Raw genomic sequence first — 16,386 nt, 5'->3', positions numbered from 1 at the left:
TCCCTCTCTTAACTCATCTGTGGACTCACTGGGCTGGGTTTAGGTACATAAAGATGTTCAGGGACCTCACTGCCCACTTGGTTTTGGATCAGTGTCTTAAAGATAGCGGGAATCTGGAAGCGTGGTTCTTTTTCACATGCCCCTTGAGTACAGGCATAGCTTTGGCTGTGCACTCCTGAAATGCCAGAAAACTCTGGAAGGCTTTCTGCTTTTCTCAAGGCAGGTTCTTGCTAGAGTGGGGGATAGGACAGGTGACACCTAGCAAGGTTTGAAATGTGCAATTGGGCACAGAAATCTTGCTCAGTGGAGTACTGCACAGCCAGGTTTGGAAAAATTGCATTTCCTTTGTCCAGCTTCAGGACACATAAAAACCACATGCAGTGCCTTACTGGTGCACGTTTTGCTGACCTTAATATGAAGCACATTGCTGAACATTTATCAATCAATAACTGAGCGTAGACTGGCCTCCCTAGTTGCACTCAAGTTTGGAAGATTTTTGTGGAAGTTACTGAATATTCTGTATGTGCAGAATTACAGCATTTCAGATCACACTCTAAAATTTTATGATCTTAGACTAATTACAGGAGCTCTGACAATCTCCAATTAAAACTTGGTGGCAGTAAAAGATGCTTTCTAAATTCACCAGCAACTATAAGCTGCTCTAGTAATTTTATAGGTTGAGTAAAACACTGCCATGTTACAAGCCTCTGATTCTTCTTCAGTTTAGGTTGGTTTTTTTTTCCTATATTTGCTGCTTTATTTTTATTGGTAATAGAGCAAATGATAACTGTTCCAGAAATTTTGACCAAACCACTATGATTTGGAGTTTTCATTAGCAGTTTTCCATGGCTGAATTTTCTATTGTGTTCACTTCTTTTCTTTATACAAGTATTGTTTGTTTTTCCTTCCCAGTGTCTTCTCAATTGTTACTGCCCTCCCTCCAGCAGGGTGTTCATATCCAGTTTTCCTCCTGGAATTTCTTCTAGAAGAAAAAACACTTAACTGCCATTTGAAACAGAGTTTTGCTATGACAGTCTCCTCCTCTACCACCCACAATAGTGGTTTTGCTGGATTTCACTTGAGGTTAATGGCTGACATTTTTTTTTTTAAACTTTCGAATTATATTGCACATTTGAAAGCCCTCAAGTCATGCAGTGCTTATCCTATATACTCTTGGGATATCTTGTCCATGAGTGCGACATTTCACTGATTTACACTGATCTTGTATAGATTAGAGAGGGAACCTTGTCTATACCCACTGTTTTTCTAGTGAACAGCCCAGTAAGATTCTAGCATGATGGAGACTTTTGGAAACCACAGAAATGAAAATGCTATATATTTGTGCTAATTCTTGTCTGATGTCATTTCTTCTATTCTAACTTGTAAGCCCATACATTTGTTTTCTGTTCTTCCAGAGCTCTTTTGAATGTATTTTTCTTTCTACAGCTGTAGGAAATGCTCTGCTACAACAATTCCCAGCTTTCTATTGACTTTGTATGTTCCTAAAAAGACCTTACGTTACATATTCTTTTTCTGCGTTACAATGTTGAAGGAAAGGTTTGTTTGGGTTTTTTTCCATACACTTCTGTCTTGAAGCTGTAGTAGTCAACCTATTTTTTTCTCAGTTGTAAAGATTTTATCATCTTTATCATTAATTATCTGTGGCTTTGTGTCTTTTGACCAACCAGGAGTTTTCACACCTTGAGAAAGTGTATTTATCCACTGCAATTACATTACCTTTCTTCTCTTGATTTGGACTTTACCCCTGGCATTCTAATTACACATAAACTCGTAGGGCACACATCCCAATCATACCTGTGAACGTACTTCCTAAATTTTGAGGAACTCACTGTAGGTGTTACTGTGTTCCTGAGACTTGGCTTGGTGGAACCATAGTTCTCCATGCACATATCAAATAAATAGTCTGCGCTTTTGGTTTTCATCCAAGGACCTGTGAATCCTTCAATCATCCACAGTGGAAATACACTTAGCATGAACTCTGGCTCATCCAGGTCTTTTGTTCCAAGACCACCTGATATGTGCTTTGCATCTGATTTCCTAGTATGAGTCAGTAAACTTAGTATAGGTGTGTGCTGGCATAATTTTAGAAGAAGAACTGATCTGTGTCTCCTACTTATATCATATTTTCTTTTGTTGTTCTGCTGTCAGGCTGGTAAACTCCCACTCTTCACACTGGTCTTTTTCAGACACTAATCAAAGCTGTGGCTGTTTTTATTATTACAAATGTATATACCAGTACTAGGATATCTATCTGCTATTATCTGTTTTTGTTTGTTTGTTTCCCAGAATTTCAGTCTTTAAATATACTCTATATTCAGCTTAATAGGATTTATGTACATTTAAAGTCAAGCACATATTTTGGTGCTTTTCTGAACTAGGATAAACCTCTGCCATTACCTGAGGCCTGTGTATTACTTCTTGTATCAAATATATCATTCACAAAAGCAAATATATATATATATATATAATTTTAAATCACAGACCCCTTGAAAGCAATTTTTAGTTAGAGCACATCTTAATCCAAAACCATAAAAATGCCTAAGAAAATAAAAAGCTACTTGTCAGAATCAGAGTACTATGTCTTCTCTAGAATGTTTCATGAATATTACCATTATGACCAGTCTACATTGATGTAGGAACTGTTGAGCTCTTTAATTCTTTTCAGATTGCCTGAGATACTCATGTCTGCAGTGCTGCATAAATGATTACAGTCCAGTCTCCTGTGCTTTGTGTTTGCTAGTTAGCACTTGTGCCAAATATTACACTGTCGCAGGACTTATTGCTTTCACTTTAATTTTAAGGATTAACTGTAACAGAAGCAAGATTTTATGAATTAATTTAATTTTAAAATTAAAAAAAAATAGACCGGGTGTAGTTTTCTTTCTTTTTTATTAATGATGTTTATTAGATAACTGCAATAACCACAACATATTCATATCTGTTCATGTTTTTTATTCACAGCGTTATTCAACCTTATACCAGTGGGTCTTCGAGTTGTTGCTATCCAGGGTGTAAAGACTGGGTTGTATATAGCCCTAAATGGAGAAGGTTTCCTCTACACATCAGTAAGTACCTTTCTGAACTCTGTTTCAGAGGCACAGCTGAGGTTGAAATCTACAGAGGAATGAGATAAATATTCACTTTTAAGAAGTTCTATAATGTCTATATATGTATATACATATATTACACCTATGTACCCATGTATTTGTGTGGCATATCTATAAATGGGATACAGTAGAAATTACTGTGTATTATGTTTGAAAGTCTGCATGTTAGCAGTCCTAACAAAAAACATTCTGGAGAGCTCTTTTTCTGGTACACTATAGTGGTAAAGTGCAATACACCACAAAGATTATTATTTTCAATTAAATTATCCAGAATTTTTACATGAAAACCAGTTTTCTTAGTGACTTGTTGATTAGAATCCAAAAGCTGCCCCAGCAGTTACTTTTATTGACAAGACTTACAAGTGTAACTTCCACCTAGAAAGTCATTAACAGCCTTAGAATTTATCACCATAGTCTTGCAATTGTATGCTTAGCATCATTGATTTTTTTTATTTCAGATATCAGGAAAATAAAGAGTCCTGTGAGGGACTATATCTTTGTAGAATGATCAAAGTTTAAGAAAAAATACTTTGAGTCACAAAGAAGACTGCTGGATAAAGTGATTGGAAAGTCCTCAGATTGTTTAAAGTATTCAAAATGATTTAATGCTAATTGCTCAATGTGTTGTTGTGAATATAAAAGTTCTCAGTTTTGTGTGAATTCAATGTCTTAACCTTCTTTGAAAGGCAAACAGACTTTAATATGAACAGACAGTTCTGTCAGGTATTAACAAGGTGGCTTAAAGGATTTTTTATTACTGTATTTTTATTGCTGTCTATGTTGAATTTATTTATATAGTGCTTTTTTTCCATTTTTACGTCACATAGATCTTAATTCCCTATTGAGTTAGAATGCACTGCTTTGTTTTCTGTGTCCATTGAAAAGAAATTGGACAGATTAAGTTTCTGATGCCCTGAGGGAAAGTACTCTGTTTGTTTCAAATATACAATTGTCTTGGAAAAGATAATTAGGAAGAAAAAATGGAACTAATCTTGAATGTCAATGTCAAGACAAAGAGAAAATTCTTCCTCATAAGCTCCAGCAGTGTGATCTAAAATATTTTTCTGTTTAAAATAAAATAAAAAAAAATCTATCACAGGAAAAAATGCAATATTTGCTGTCAGAAGGAAGAAAACTAGAAGAAAAAATCTATATCTGTTAGAGAAAATTTATTCCTGACTTCCTAGTTCCATCACTTCATGTGGGGAGTTCATTTCAATATGATGACACGAACAGTATGTGTTGGTACAGTTAAGAGTACATTGTTGCCCAGAGCTGCTTCTGAAGTGAGTTCTCAGTCCTTCAGAAAGCACTACAAATTTCAGAAAAGGTACCAGCTTCCTGCCAAGAGATTCTGCACAGGGAGGGACTCTGCATGAGCCAATTCTGGCAGCCACTGTTTTTATGTATTCTTCTGCAAATGGTCCAAGTTGAATGAATGTTGTCATCTGGGGAAGGGAAAGGAGTAGAAAGTACAAGGCAAGATAAGAAGAGCTGGCTGGATCCCAACTTTGAAACGATGTGAAGCCGACCCTTAGAACATCCTCAGGTATAACAAGATATTTCTGCCATGCCAGTGGGAATACGAATTGCTTTGTTCTTGCATCTTCTTTTTGGGCAACACAGATAACTTAGGTTGTGATCAGTCTCATGGATATAAATAAAAGATTATGTAAAAGTAAAATGTAATCCACATGTTTAATGTTTTGCAGGATTGCGTATTCTTCATTGCCATTAATAGCAAGCTTTTTGGACTTCATATATTTCTGTAGTTCCTGGTGACTTGTTAAGCACTTATTAATTTTGTTCTGTGAATGTTGTTATGTTTTGAGGGTATTTCAGTTAAAATTTTCTTTGGAGAGTGTCTTAATCTATCACTGGTAAGGAAACAAATATCTTTGGAATGTGTTCCTTACTCTTCCTCGTGTGGAAAGTGAAAGATGAGTGGTCCATTGAGTGATAAAGTGGCACATTAGAAAACTGAGTGGAAGCTTTTAGTTTTGATATGTCTATGAAATGATTTTAAACTTACACTTTTGTCAAGTTGAACAGTTGCAATATTTGGTAATCTAATGCAAATTTAAAGGTAGTGATTTCAAAACATTGGTGCTGCAATACAGCTCCTATTATTTCATATTAATATATTGAAAACATTGACAATATATTTTTGTCTTAGCAATATCCTGCTTTCAGCTTAAAGACTAATGCATTTGAAAATAAGAAGACAAAGCATCAGAGAGAAGTCTGTCTTCTCCCTGAGGATCAAGATGAAGAAACACTGCGTGTACAATATTTTAAATACTGTCATTTCTAGAAAAAAAGTATTTTTAACCAATCACTTTCTATTACTGTCTTGTTGGTGGATTTCTTTGACTCTCTGTCACTGTTGTGTATCTGCTGCACCTGCAATGCAGAAGTTGTATATTACATGTCATATATGTTTTTTCTTTGTGTATTCAGGGGTGGATGGGACAAAAAAGATTTCTAAGTTTTGTGCACCAGCTGTCATCCTCAAAAAAAGTGCCACACAATGGGAATGTTAGTTAAAATTCAGATATATTTAGATATGTTACCAATTTTTATAAATATTTTTTTTAAAAATGGAAGCATGCACTATTGACTAAGTAAGATTTAGTCTTAGTTGAGAATGAAGTCCTGTATAGTCCTTCTCTGCACAATACCACAGTGATCCTTTTCCCATTCACAGTATATGAAACCATAGCTTGTGAGAATATCCTGCATGTTGATGCCTCTCTTCAGAGACTGAAGGCCTCAATTCAATTATTTTTATCATAAGTTTCACATGATGTTGACTAATTAAGCAACAGCACTGACAGGAAAGGTATTATGTATGAACCTGCTTTCTCTGATATGAACTATTTGGTGAGAGAAAAATGAAGATACAGTGACAGACCAGTTTTACATATAGGTTATCAAATGCAGATTTGCAATATTTTCTTGCTTTGTTGTTTTGTTGTTTTTTAAAACAACTTTTTAAAATGGTTGGTTGTGTCAATTTGAGAGTCTCTTGGATTTTTTACTTATTTTTTATGCCATATTTAGGGTTTTTTCAGCTAATTCACAAAATTAGAACTATGAAAAAAAGTGCAGAAATATGATAGAGGAGTGTTATAGAAGTATTTCTTTCTTGGAACACAAATAGAAAGACAGCAAATAATGTAGAAAAGTCAGTCTTATGAGCTTTTCATACCTATTTTGCCTGCTGCAGCAATTGAGGTTTGTATTCTGTTCTTCGGGGTCAGTCACATCAGGGTCCCTAATACATACATCAAAGCCTTTTCAAATAAAGGGGAAGCAAAATCTTTTGAGTTTGATACAGCTTTGCAGAATTCCTGAGAGAAAATACCTTTTCAAAATTGTAACCTTATTTTTCAATGTATTTAAAGTAATTATTGAAATACCAAGATTTGTTATTTTCTATCATATGAAATAGGAGAACAAGAACCTTTTTGTGTTCAGTTTTTTTCCTTGCATCTTTAAGGGTTAGCCCACTTAAAAGTTATCCATGAAGCTCACCCTCTTTTTATGTTTTGGTTTATTGCACCAGACTCTCTCTGTGTGTGTATGTATACCCATACTTATGTATGTATATCCATATATATCCAGCCATGATTGGGATATATTTATTTAGCTACAGCTTCCCAATTTTACATGTGTGTTAGTAAGCAATGATAACTATAAAACTGAGTTGAAATTTATTTTAGATGGATTAATGAACTGTAAATAATTCAGTATTTAGGACCGACTTCATCACTGTGAAAGCTGGTTGGAGGAGCTAGATTTTTCCGTAAAGAACCATCTCAGTTACCAGCAAGATTTTTTATGTAATGGTTATGGACTTTATATGCTGAAGTCCAAAAATATGCCCTACTCCTATCTTGTCTTTGTAAAGGGTGGGTAAGATAAGGTTTTACTTCCAGGGCTGATCTTGTCGAAATCAAAAGGAGTGAAACTGGCTCCATGTACTGGAAAAACTAGCACAGCCACAGGGATTCTCCATGGGGAACAGGTATTGCCTGCAGCAGGAGTATGGCAATGCAGGACATGGCAGAGGCTTTTGTTGGTTTTGATGCTAATTTGAGTCAGCTCACTTTGTGAAGGGTTCATTAGTTCAACTTTCAGGGCAGCTGCAGCTTCTTGTTTTGCTTCTACAGTTTTCTATTAGCATAACAGGATGAACTCAGAGGTAAAACTTATTCTAGTCCATTTTATGATTCTCATTTTCCTATGAGAGTCTTCTTGGATTATATCAATTAATTTCTCTCAAGAGTTAGTTGCTATATCTGGGCTACTAGGTTGGGTTTTTTATCTTAGGAGCAGTTTAGCAGGATGGCTATTGGAATAAGAAAAAAAGAGAAAAACTAAAATGTGGAAAAGAAAAAATTCCTCACTCTAAAGCATCTTTACCTACTTGTGCTTTCTTCTTTGTATTTCCTTCTTAACCATTTCTTCTGTCAGTTTTCACTGAGAGCTAAGGTGTGGACAAAACCAGAAGGAGAAGCCTACACCGGTGGTATCGACAGCAGCAGATATGAAAGTCATAGCAACCCACTACACGGTTTCTTAGTAAAGCTGTTGAGCTACAGTGATGCTTTAAAAAATGATTGAGCTTGCAGGACCAGGTTTAAACTGTCTGGTCACCTCAGCATGGTGCATGACTGGAGTTGTGTGCTGCAGCTCCAGAGCTCCTTGTCTGGGGATGGGGCAGCGAGAACCTCTTTGGGAGTGCATAGAGAGTAATGGAGAGACATGACTGCATTTATGGGAGGTCTTATGAGCTTTTTAGAAGAGTATTTCAGAATTAGAGATGGCACGTTACCATTTACAGAATAATCTTCTTGTAAGATGTGGGTTTGTGTTTGATCTGCCATTGTACACAGCGTCGAGGGTGTTGGAAGGGTGTTGATCGGGTTGTGTTTCTGCGGCAGTGTCAGTCTGTGTCACAGCCTTCATGAATGAGAAAGAACATCAACATCTGTGACTGGGAAGTGTATTTGTTATACTGCTCTGGCAACTCTCACCTGACAGAAAAGCCTTTGAGGGTTTCTCCTGACATTTCAGCAGCTTCCCAGTGCTGGTATTTCCTTCACTTCTTAAAGCCCACATAATTGACCTGTCTGAGGAAAACAAAATTCAGCCTCAAGGAAGAACATAGGAGCACAGACAGTACAGCCTGCATAAGAGTCAGAAGTATACTGAATATGGTAAAGCTTGTTGCTCTTGCGGTATCTGTGGTTTTGTGAATATAAGCACAACACAGTGTCTCCTTTAATAACATTGTGATCTATAGGAGACATTATTTTCTTCGTTATATCAGATTTATGCCTTAGGGTCTTCACTTGGTCCCATGCTCTTATCTCCCAGCATAGACTTTACTGAGACAGGGGTAGGGCCTTAGTTCACTTGTCATTATCTGTGCCTTGGAACTGCTCTGGCACACTTTAGAGAGAGAAAAATGGGTGAAATTAATTATTTGAAAATCATAGCTTCCAATAAAGTCTTTTGAAAACTAGTTAACAGTGATATTTTTAAGAGTGTAAATGCACAGACCTTATGCAATTTTCATCAGCTAATTCAAAGAGCTTACCACTGAAGTGCTTTCTTATGTATTAATACCTTCTTTGCATAAGCTGTTATCTTTTATTCAATTTGGTATTGGTTGGAAGGTGACCAATATTTGCTTCATATAACAACAGTTTATTTGAGAGGGAAGTAAATCGCACATTTCAGGGCTGTGTTCCTCTGTAAGTTGGACTGCATTGCTCAAAAGGTAAACAAGTTCAGTATGTTCCAGAAGTAGTTGAAATACACTGACAGGCAGGAGGAAAACATCTGCATGGTTTATACTCATTTATATCTGTGTTTGGAGGTAGATTATTTGTCTCTCAAGTTGCTTGCCAAAAATAAATACAGAAAATTGCAAATGTATTTATTTATTCTGTGGTGACACTTAAGGAACAACTGATAACATAGCCCTGCTGTATTGTACAAAATAGTGCCAGATGTCCCTGCTACAGAGTATAGCAGAAAAGGGGTATAAAAATTTACTAAGTCCATGAGTTTTTCAGTGGGTTAGGTTTTTAGTACATTTTTGATTGGATGTGCTGAAGCCAGTGTTTTCACACACAAGATAAGGGAGAAAGAAGGCACGAACAGACACATGAGAATTTGATAGGGTAGGACAGAAGTGTGAAGGAAAGAGGTGAATGGAATGAGGCTGACATGAGAAGATTCTGATAAGCAGGGACTGAAGAAAGTGGGAAAATAGCACAGATGAGCAGAATATAATTGTCGAAAACTCTATGATGATATCATTGTAGAAATGTTTATTATGACATCACCATTGTTTGAGTCTGATGTTTGCAGTTGCTACTACCTCTGAGTCTTTCACATGCAGAAATAGCTACTATTTGAATTATAGTTCATAAACGATACTAGTTAAAGAAATACACTACCTTGAATATACAAAAAGATAATGAATACTACACAGTATTTTAGCATGGTTTCTTCACCTGTGACAGCTGATTCACCCTCCTGCCATCTAAATGGTATACTGGAGTTAATAACAGAATTTGACTCAAAACTTTCAGTGATGTTTCTTGCCACTTAAACCAAATATGAGTGTCCTGTTTGGTTCACTAATGTCCACATTATCCTTGACAAGATTTAGTTCAAATTTTTTTTCTGTAAGAAACACTTTCATATTTGCTCAAAATATTTATTTTCCTTTCTGATGCTTATCTCTCATATGTACATGGAAAATATCTCTTGATTTTTTGTGTTCTCTCCCCCTAAGATTACAGAAATGTACATAAATGCATCAGGGTTAGAAAACTACTCTTCCAAACTTCTCATCAAAGCATGAAAGATCACAGAGTCAGCAGCTGCAGTTGGATATTTTTTCAACTAATAATTGTATGACAAGGACGAGTAACTGTAGGTAGGTGTGCTAAAATGAGGTGATCTAATCTCATGCTTCAGGAAGTAAGATGATTGCCACGGGGATCAAGAGGAAAGCTTTTCTCAATGTACGGCATCGCTTACTCTAGATGTGCTGAAGGAGGTTTGCCTCTGAACTGTTGGACGATGGTCACAGCCAAAGGCTGAGCACAGGCTTGATGCACCAGCAGCTTAATCTAGTCTGTCAAATCTCTGCTTCTGGCATTTCTGTCTCTCATGGTAACCTCCCTGTATTTTTGGCCAGTGTTTGTTTCGTTGCATAAATACAACTATGCTTTTCTGGAAGTTTCTTTATTCCCAACTTTCTTGTTCTTAGATATTTGGTGTTCTCTGTTATCCTAAATGTTTAATGCTGTCTCACTATGTATTGTAAAGTCTTCCAATACCCCTCTTGTTTCTACTCTTTTACTTTCCTGGTAATTGTCATTTCACAAGCGAAAGGATCATGCTTGAAAGTTCTAATTTTCATTACTATTCAATCTTACTCATCCATTGAATCAAAGTATGAAAAGTAGCTACCAAAGTTTTATAATCTCTCAAATTTTAGACAGTTATCAAAAACACCTTTCCAAAACAAATTCCTACTGATTCTTTCCATTACTGGTTAATGGATATTCAAAATATTGAAGACAATTATAGATGGATTTTATCCTAAATTTTAATCCCATTCATAATAAATTTGTTTCTTATGATGTAAAGAAGACTTTTCACTCTGTTTTCAAGTTTTCTAGGTAAGAAACAAAAATTAACCATGTGTGGACTAGAACAACAACAATTAGACACATGGTACTGTCTATCGATGCTGTAGTTGCATAGCAGCTTCTGTTATTCAGGGTATTTCCAAAAGAAATATGGTTAGATACCAAGACAGATGAGCAGAAATGAACTATTTAAATATAAAGTTTGTTTTCAAAAATAATTGCTGGTGAGCTGAAGAATGGCTTTAGTCAGGCAAAAATCTGCTTTCATTATGCAAGTAAAGTTAAGTATTATCTTGCAGAAATGAAATAGCAAAATAGATATTTTGTTAATTTTTAATAATTTCTCTCAAACTTTTAACTAACTGTATCAGAATACTCAATTAATATCCCATAATGCTAAGACCAAAAAGAAAAATGTTTTATTTACATATTTACTTAAAGAAAATTATGCAAGCATCCTATAACTTCAGGGAGCTTGGTAAGGCACTCAACCTATCCTATAATAAAATGTTGTGGACTCAAATATATGAGTTTTTATCATTTTGCCATTGAAACACAATTCTGTAGAATGTTTGGTCCTTAAGATTGAGCTGCAAAAGAAGGATGGTATATTTAACAGGTTATTGTATTGTGCAACCTCACACAATAGGGCTTTGTATAAAAGATTTGTCTCTATAAATACCAGGTGTTGAAAAAAGCCATAACAGTCTTCACTACTGCTGTAAAATGAAAATGTAATTCACAATACAACAGACATAGATGCCTTCTGTATCAGTGTTATATATGTTAATGGCTGATTTATACATAATATCCATTACATTTTTGGAACAAAACAGGTTTTGTATTATTCTTGATTTTTTTTTTTTTTGGTCTTTTTTACATTACTATTATACATACTTATTTTCTTGTTGTAGCACATTCATTTTTTCACTTGAATAGGCAAGTGTGTAGTTAAGATTAGTGAATTATAGTCAGTGATAAATTTACATTGCCTGTAATCTTCCCATATGCCAAGTGCCCCTGTGGAAAAATTTAGAAGCTTTCAGTTTCTTCCTCCTTGGTGAAGCATCTTTAGCCGTGGGCTGGATCCTGCATGGAAGCTTGACCATCTGGGCAGACCCATAGGAATGCTGATTCTGCATGTCCTGACTAACGACCCCTTACCCTGGTCTCTTGCTTGTTGGCAGAGCCTCTGAATCTGGGAGCTGCACTGCAGTGTTCAGGGAACTCTGTCTTATGTGTGTGTAGTGCGGGGGATGGGGACTGTTTCCACCACTTTCTGTCATGGATCTTCTGTGGCCAAAGGCAAGATGCAGTGTGCATCTTTGCAGAGCTGTGTCAGACTGTGTGTGAATACATCCACATAAACAGCTAGGATCATCTCTGAAGTCTTCTTATTCCTGTGGGATAAAACCTCTGAAAGAGTAACTCAAGATTACTTTTTTACCCTTTAGCTAAATTTGTAGTTAATTATTTGCTGATCAGAGTTCACATACAATATAAATTAATGTGTTAGGACTGATTTTTAGGTGTCTGTTTCTACAAAACTATCTATGAAAGCAAGCATCCAGTAACTTCTTGTACATAGTTTTAGCAAACATCAAGTCTTCATTTGCCTCTTGGTTTCTCATGTTGAATTCCTCAATCCTTCACTTTCTCTGCTGGCAACTTTCCCTTACAGTGATCCCTAGGATATTTCTATGGCTAACCTGTGATCACATGTACTAATTTAGACAAATATCATAGACCTCACAACCTGCTTTTGACATTTTTCTTTGTTGAGTGTGACTCCTTCCTGCTTTGTTGTCTTTCCCTCTTTCAATAAACTATTCAGCTCCCTGAGAGGTCGTAAGTGGAGAAAGGCAGATACAGATGTCTGTGAGGAATGTATGAGGTTCATCTGTCTTGTTACTTGCCCAAGCATGAGCTATTGTGTGGCATCAGGACATCACCTAGCAATGGTGAGGCCTTTTCTGCCCATAGCTTAGTGTGGTCACATGCACTGTTAATCAGACAAGAGTTCCCGTGTCAAATTAGTGAGATGCTATCTGGATATTGGTGTGCTCGTAAGTTTTCAAAAATAACAAGTGTTGGCCTGATTCAGTTGCTAGTTACAATTGCAGATCTCATAGGTATCAGGGTTGGCATAACCGAACACTTTCAAAAATCCCTCTTGCAAGGGTTAAAATACAAGGTTTATCCTGCAATGTTTATTCAACATATCCTATTCACTGTCAGATGAGCAGCTCTCTTGACTGATTCCTGTTGACTTGACAAGGATTCTTGTTTTTTAGCAGACTACAAACACAGCCTTGGGGGCATACTGTCTCTCCCTGAGGGTGTCTCAAAAGGAATCATAAATCTGTAGAAAATCAGCAGTCAAATTTGAATCCTGCACTAAGAGCACTGGAGTAGGGGTGAGCAGACGACTCACTCCATTGTGTTTGAATTCAGTAGTGGCTGTTCCTTACATTCTGTTCTGCTATTTTGTTGCTAAACATTTTATAATAAAAAGTGACATGATGCCACTACCTAGAAAAACAGGAACCCCTGGGCTTAATATGCAGGATCTGCAGGAAAACCCTATATTTTGAGAAAGTGAAACAAAAAGCTGAATACTTAATTCCTCCTGTGCACGTGTGGATTTCTTTTTCTAATAGCAACTTGCATGGTGGATAACTTTGACTTATTGACAAGATAATAAAAATTTTTCAGCATTGTCAGACATTTATATTATATTATTTAATCTTTAGTGTCATTGCAACTGCAAAGATGAAAACAAAGTGTTTCAACATGACAATGTAACACCAGTATTTTGTGATTCCACAGAACATAGCTAAAGACCTAGAGTTTTCCACAAAAGAGATGTGATTGCCTAATTCACCATGGAATTGTTTGCTTATTACAGAATTGCCTAACAGCTGGTGAATTTTTAATAGATAGTGAAAAGGTTTTATACCACAGGCACAGAACAAAATATAGCCAACATTTCAAAAGCATGATATGTTCCCTTTTTCATGTCCCTCTTGGCCAGCGTCTGACTTCCGTGTTGTGACTGATGTCCCCTAAGCAGTTGTACCCTGTCACATTGCCATTCAGGCTACAGGCCAAAACAGGCACAGCCCAGATTACCAGGAAAGAGAATAATATTATGAAAAGATCTACTCCTAAAAGTACCTTAAAAGGTGTTAAGAAAAAGTAGAAATATAAGGTTTTGGGTTTTTTGGTCTATTTGCTGATTATTGCTATTTTTTGTCCCACCATTTTTATATTATTGGCCAAGTATGGCTTTATATAAAATACTAAGGGTTTCATTCTTATAAAATTTTAATTAAAAAATAGGCTTGTCTATGTCAGACAAAAAAGTAAAGTGTAATTGAGAAGCACTGACGACTGTATTCTCTCAGAACTCAGCTGCAGTTGTAATATCCTACTTTCACAATAATTACTTTTCTTTTTATAATGTCATAAAATAATTTTTTATTTTGGTGTGAATTTTTTCATTCATTCCAGTGGGATCTGGATCTATTGAGCTATACTTTAGTAGGCACCAGGATTTGGGTAAGTGTAAGCGACATTCTCTCCTTAAGTATGTAGCTTCTTAAACAAAGAATAGCAGGGAGAATCCCTCTGTTTAATTCAACATCTGAATGCTGTTAGTGAAAAGTATGTTTAATTTCAACCTGCATATCTTGTGCTTTTTTTTCCCCTTCTGTTTTCTGAAGAGCTTATTTTAAGGCTTAGGGTAAGATAGTAAGAAGCAGCATTTAATATTCTTTTTCAACACTTATGTTGTTTGTGAGGGGGACTGAGCTGACTATTTTCTTCTTGACATTTGAAGATCAGCAGTGTGCCCTTGTCTCTTCATTTTTGAGTATCTATTGGCACCAGCAGCAAAGGAGATGAAGGAATCGGCCTTTCAGGCATTGGAAGTGACAACTTCAGAATCTTCGGCTGAGGCAATTCTATCACCCACTTAGCATTCATTTGAGCATTGAAGGTGGCTGAAGAATAGCCTTTGAAAACAGAATGAGAGAAAAAATTGATATTCTCCCTTAATACTTACACAAATTTCACTGGATCTTTGACAGCTGACAGCATCCTGCCCTGTGCTATCATATTCAGACCTGTGAAAGCCACTTTTCTTCAACTGACATAATTAGAGTATAAGATAGATCAGTTGATTTTTGATTTTCAAAGATTATTGTGTGGAGATGACAGCTATATAGATGGCATGTGAGGAACAGTGAGATAGTGTCTAACCTTCTGTGTTCAATTCAAGGCTTTGGATGTGTAAGTATGGCATTGAGAAAGAAGGGGGCAGAAGAAAGGATAAGGATTAGATGATTCACAGGTAGATCGTCATAGGTTAACTTCAAACTCTACTAATCATACAGAAACAGTCTCACTAGTAAATTTTTCCTGAAACTACTGAAGGTAAAAAAAACCTCACTTGAAATTGTTGGAATTACCCTGATAGGAAAGGGGGTTGCACTGGCCATGTCAGATGCAGACAAAGTGCAAAGTTCACATGATGTGTCCTTCTCTTTCGACAGATCACAGATTTTGTTAGCCATTAAGAGAAATGTTCAGTTTTGATGGTCTGTAGATACACCAAACTCAGATATACAGCATGGAGTTCTGCAGACCTGGTCTTAAAAACAGATGCACTATAACCTTGTTATCCTCATGAGTTCGGTAGACGTATTTTTGTGTGAGCCTACAGCGGTAGAAGTTTCTTGGTCAGGTTTGTGGAATGAATCATAAGTCATGGAAATATGAAGAAAATGTTGATGGGTTGTTTAACTGAACAGTCACAAAGGAAGTCCAGGAGTGTAATTGTGTTAACTTACACTATTACTGAATAAAGGAATGACGTATAACAGCTGTGATACTGTTGCTGTTCATGACACCAGTTCCTGGGTGTTAATGGGAGCAGAGGAAAGTTGACTGTGCTCAAACATCACCCAAGTCAGTAAAATAAGTGGGGTTTTTTTAAAACATTTTATTGCACCATATACAAGGTAAAATGAAAAACATTACTTAACCTAATAAATATTGTTTGTTGTTAACATTAATGGAATTTAACTAGAGTATTGCAAAATTAGTAGTAAATACTAGAAAATCTCGTTGCTGGCTAACAGTTTCGCTGGACAAAAATGTGAAGAGTAAAATATTTTCATTTAAGATATGAACTAAAAATTTAAAATATTTTGAAATAAATACTTTAAAATTATCCAGGTTAAAAATTGACTTTTTTTTCAAGAAATAGTTCTTCAGCAATATTTTCATGATCTTGAATTGAGTTCTTATTTAGGCTTGGGGAAAATGCTAAAATATTCCTGGAAGTTTTAGTCAAAATTCTAGAAAATCACAAAATAACATAAATACAAAGTAATTTAATACTGCTGCTGTTGCTTATATGTGTAAAAGGGTGTTACTATATGCCACCCTCCACATGAATAAAAGTAATGTAAATTATACATAAAGATGCAAATCAATCCCAGACATTAAAGTAGAAAAACCCAAAACAAAAAACTATTTCGAGAACCAATGTATTCTCTTTTAACACATTA

General features: G+C 35.9%; 1 protein-coding gene across 7 annotated transcripts in view; it reads left to right on the top strand.

The window, feature by feature from the left end:
• FGF14 (fibroblast growth factor 14) overlaps positions 1 to 16,386 on the top strand; it is a 417,171-nt gene that overhangs the window by 316,227 nt on the left and 84,558 nt on the right. For all 7 annotated transcript variants that reach the window (XM_065057919.1, XM_065057898.1, XM_065057946.1 and 4 more), the window contains one exon: positions 2,983 to 3,086. In XM_065057919.1, the coding sequence (XP_064913991.1) occupies positions 2,983 to 3,086 (104 nt within the window). The remainder of the gene's footprint in view (positions 1 to 2,982; positions 3,087 to 16,386) is intronic.

The sequence above is a fragment of the Columba livia genome, chromosome 1 (genome assembly GCF_036013475.1).
Source record: "Columba livia isolate bColLiv1 breed racing homer chromosome 1, bColLiv1.pat.W.v2, whole genome shotgun sequence".
NCBI classification, from domain to species: domain Eukaryota; kingdom Metazoa; phylum Chordata; class Aves; order Columbiformes; family Columbidae; genus Columba; species Columba livia.
The sequence above is the reverse complement of the archived record's forward strand: the minus strand, read 5'-3'. Positions and strand labels throughout refer to the sequence as shown.